The 3,069-nt window shown below is 56.6% G+C and overlaps 1 protein-coding gene across 1 annotated transcript; it reads left to right on the top strand.

Moving 5' to 3' along the window:
- Positions 1-762: 762 nt before the first annotated feature.
- Positions 763-3,063, top strand: LOC122191615 (barrier-to-autointegration factor 1-like). Its single transcript, XM_042891939.1, has 2 exons — positions 763-1,137; positions 1,321-3,063. The coding sequence occupies exons 1-2, from the start codon at positions 1,089-1,091 to the stop codon at positions 1,611-1,613; spliced, it is 342 nt and encodes a 113-aa protein (XP_042747873.1). The 5' UTR covers positions 763-1,088; the 3' UTR covers positions 1,614-3,063.
- Positions 3,064-3,069: the final 6 nt, after the last annotated feature.

Genomic DNA, 3,069 nt, shown 5'->3' with positions numbered 1-3,069 from the left:
GGGGGACGGGGACTTTGAGGACATTTTAGGGCCACCTTGGGGGCCACCTCGGTGACTCCATGGGGACATTTTGGGACCAACTTGGAGCCAATTTGGGGCCATTTTGTTGGCAACTCGGGGCCACTTTGGGGCCATTTTACAGCAGCCGCAGGGGCCGCTTTGGGGACGCTTTAGGGCCACTTTGGGGCCACTTTGGGGCCATTTCATGGCTGCTGCAGGGGACGCTTTGGGGACGCTTGAGGGCCACTTTGGGGGGACATTTGGGGGCCATTTTGGGGCCCACTTTGGGGCCACCTCAGTGACTCCATGGTGACATCTTGGGACCAACTTGGAGCCCGTTGGGGGACATTTGGGGGCCACTTCAGAGTCATTTTGTGGCCACCTATGGGGATGCTATGGGGACGTTTTAGGGCCACCTTGGAGCCAATTTGGGGACATTTTGTGAGCAACTCGGGGCCACTTTGGAGCCACTTTGGGGCCATTTTACGGCCACCTATGGGGCCGCTTTGGGGACGCTTGAGGGCCGCCACCTTGGGGACATTTTGGGGGCCACCTCGGTGTCTCCATGGGGACATTTTGGGGCCACTTTGAGGGGACATTTTGTGAGCAACTCAGGGCCACTTTGGGGCCATTTTATGGCCGCCTATGGGGACACTTTGGGGACGCTTCAGGGCCACTTTGGGGGGACTTTTGGGGGCCATTTTGGGGCTACTTTGGGGGGCCACCTCGGTGACTCCATGGGGACATTTTGGGGCCACTTTGGGGCCATTTTGTGAGCAACTCGGGGCCATTTTGGAGCCACTTTGGGGCCATTTTACGGCCACCTATGGGGCCGCTTTGGGGACGCTTGAGGGCCGCCACCTTGGGGACATTTTGGGGCCATTTTGGGGGCCACCTCGGTGACTCCATGGGGCCATTTTGGGGCCACTTTGGGGCCATTTTATGGCCGCCTACGGGGCCGCTTTGGGGATTCTTGAGGGCCGCCACCTTGGGGACATTTTGGGGACATTTGGGGGCCACTTTGGGGCCATTTTGTGAGCAACTCGGGGCCACTTTGGAGCCACTTTGGGGCCATTTTACAGCCACCTATGGGGACACTTTGGGGCCGCTTGAGGGCCGCCACCTTGGGGACATTTGGGGGCCATTTTGGGGCCACTTTGGGGACATTTTAGGGCCACTTTGAGGGGACATTTTGTGAGCAACTCGGGGCCACTTTGGGGCCATTTTCCGGCCGCCTATGGGGCCACTTTGGGGCCGCTTGAGGGCCGCCACCTTGGGGACATTTTGGGGACATTTTGGGGGCCACCTCGGTGACTCCATGGGGCCATTTTGGGGCCACTTTGGGGCCATTTTGTGAGCAACTCAGGGCCACTTTGGGGCCATTTTATGGCCGCCTATGGGGCCGCTTTGGGGCCGCCACCTTGGGGCCATTTTGGGGACCTGTTTCTGTCCCCCCCCCCCTCCAGGCCTACGTGGTGCTGGGGCAATTCCTGGTGCTGAAGAAGGACGAGGAGCTGTTTCGGGAATGGCTGCGCGACGCCTGCGGGGCCAACGCCAAGCAGAGCCGCGATTGCTCCGGCTGCCTGCGCGAGTGGTGCGACGCCTTCCTCTGAGCCCCAAAATCCACGCTTTTCACCCCAAAATCCCCCCCCCCGAGCCCCCCCAAATCCGCCCCTCCGCTCCCACCCCTCCCATGGCTCCCGAGTTGGTACCCTGCATCCCGAATCCCGGGGCCGAATCGCCGTGGCTGCCACAAAGGACGCAGCCGCTGAGCCCCTCTGGGGTCCGGGATCTTTGGGGTCCCAAAATTGGTCTTTTGGGGGGCAAAAATGGGGGTCCTGGGCTCAAAGTTGGGGTGGGGGGACTCAAATCTGAGCTTTGGGGTCCCAAAATGAGTCTTGGGGTCCCAAATTTGGTCTTTTGGGGTCAAAAATGGGTTTTCTGAGCTCAAAGTTCAGCTTTGGGGTCCCAACATCAGACTTTAGGGTCCCAAATTTGGTCTTTCAGCCCCAAAATTGGGGGTTCTGGGCTCAACGTTGGGGTTGGGGGATTCAAATGTGAGCTTTGGGGTCCCAAATTTGGTCTTTTAGGGGGCAAAGTTGGGGGTTCTGAGCTCAAAGTTCAGCTTTGGGGTCCCAAAATCAGACTTTGGGGTCCCAAATTTGGTCTTTTAGGGGGCAAAGTTGGGGGTTCTGAGCTCAAAGTTCAGCTTTGGGGTCCCAAAATCAGACTTTGGGGGCCCAAATTTGGTCTTTTGGGGTCGAAATTGGGTTTTCTGAGCTCAAAGTTGGGGTTGGGGGACTCACATCTGGGCTTTGGGGTCCCAAATTTGGTCTTTCAGCCCCAAAATTGGGTTTTCTGAGCTCAAAGGTCAGCTTTGGGGTCCCAAAATCAGACTTTGGGGTCCCAAATTTGGTCTTTTGGGGGCAAAATTGGGGGTTCTGAGCTCAAAGTTGGGGTTAAGGGACTCAAATGTGAGCATTGGGGTCCCAAATTTGGTCTTTTAGGGGGCAAAGTTGGGGGTTCTGAGCTCAAAGTTCAGCTTTGGGGTCCCAAAATGAGTCTTTGGGGTCCCAAATTTGGTCTTTCAGCCCCAAATTTGGTCTTTCTGAGCTCAAAGTTGGGGTGGGGGGTCTTAAATCTGAGCTTTTGGGGTCCCAAAGTCGGCCTTCAGAACCCTACAATGGATCCTGAAGACCCCCAATGAGTTTTGGGGTCACCAAAAGGGTCTTTGGGGTCCTAAAATCAACTTTTGGGGTCTCAGAATGGGTCTCCAGGGCCCCAAAATGGATCCCAAACTCATTTGGGGTCTCAAAGTTGGGCTTTGGGGTCCCAAATTTGGTCTTTCTGAGCTCAAAGTTGGGTGGGGGGGTCTTAAATCTGAGCTTTGGGGTCCCAAAGTCGGCCTTCAGAACCCTACAATGGATCCTGAAGACCCCCGATGGGTTTTGGGGTCACTAATGAGCTTTTTGGGGTCTCCATTTGGGCTTTGGGGCCCCAAATTTGGTCCTTCCGATCTCACCTTTGGGTTCTGTGTTCCCCAAATCAACCCTTGGGGTCCCCATGGGT

The sequence above is a fragment of the Lagopus leucura genome, unplaced genomic scaffold, assembly GCF_019238085.1.
Source record: "Lagopus leucura isolate 7727_CA_CO unplaced genomic scaffold, USGS_WTPT01 32324-0_obj-0_obj, whole genome shotgun sequence".
Classification (NCBI taxonomy): Eukaryota; Metazoa; Chordata; class Aves; order Galliformes; family Phasianidae; genus Lagopus; species Lagopus leucura.
Note: the sequence above shows the minus strand (reverse complement) of the source record. Positions and strands in the feature narration are given on the sequence as shown.

Excerpts from the sequence above, each read along its gene's own strand:
- LOC122191615 (XM_042891939.1), top strand. The coding sequence starts at position 1,089 with ATGGGGACACTTTGGGGCCGCTTGAGGGCCGCCACCTTGGGGACATTT. Across the intron at positions 1,138-1,320 it reads CGCCACCTTGGGGACATTTG|GGGGCCATTTTGGGGCCACT; the intron begins GGGGCCATTTTG and ends CGGTGACTCCAT.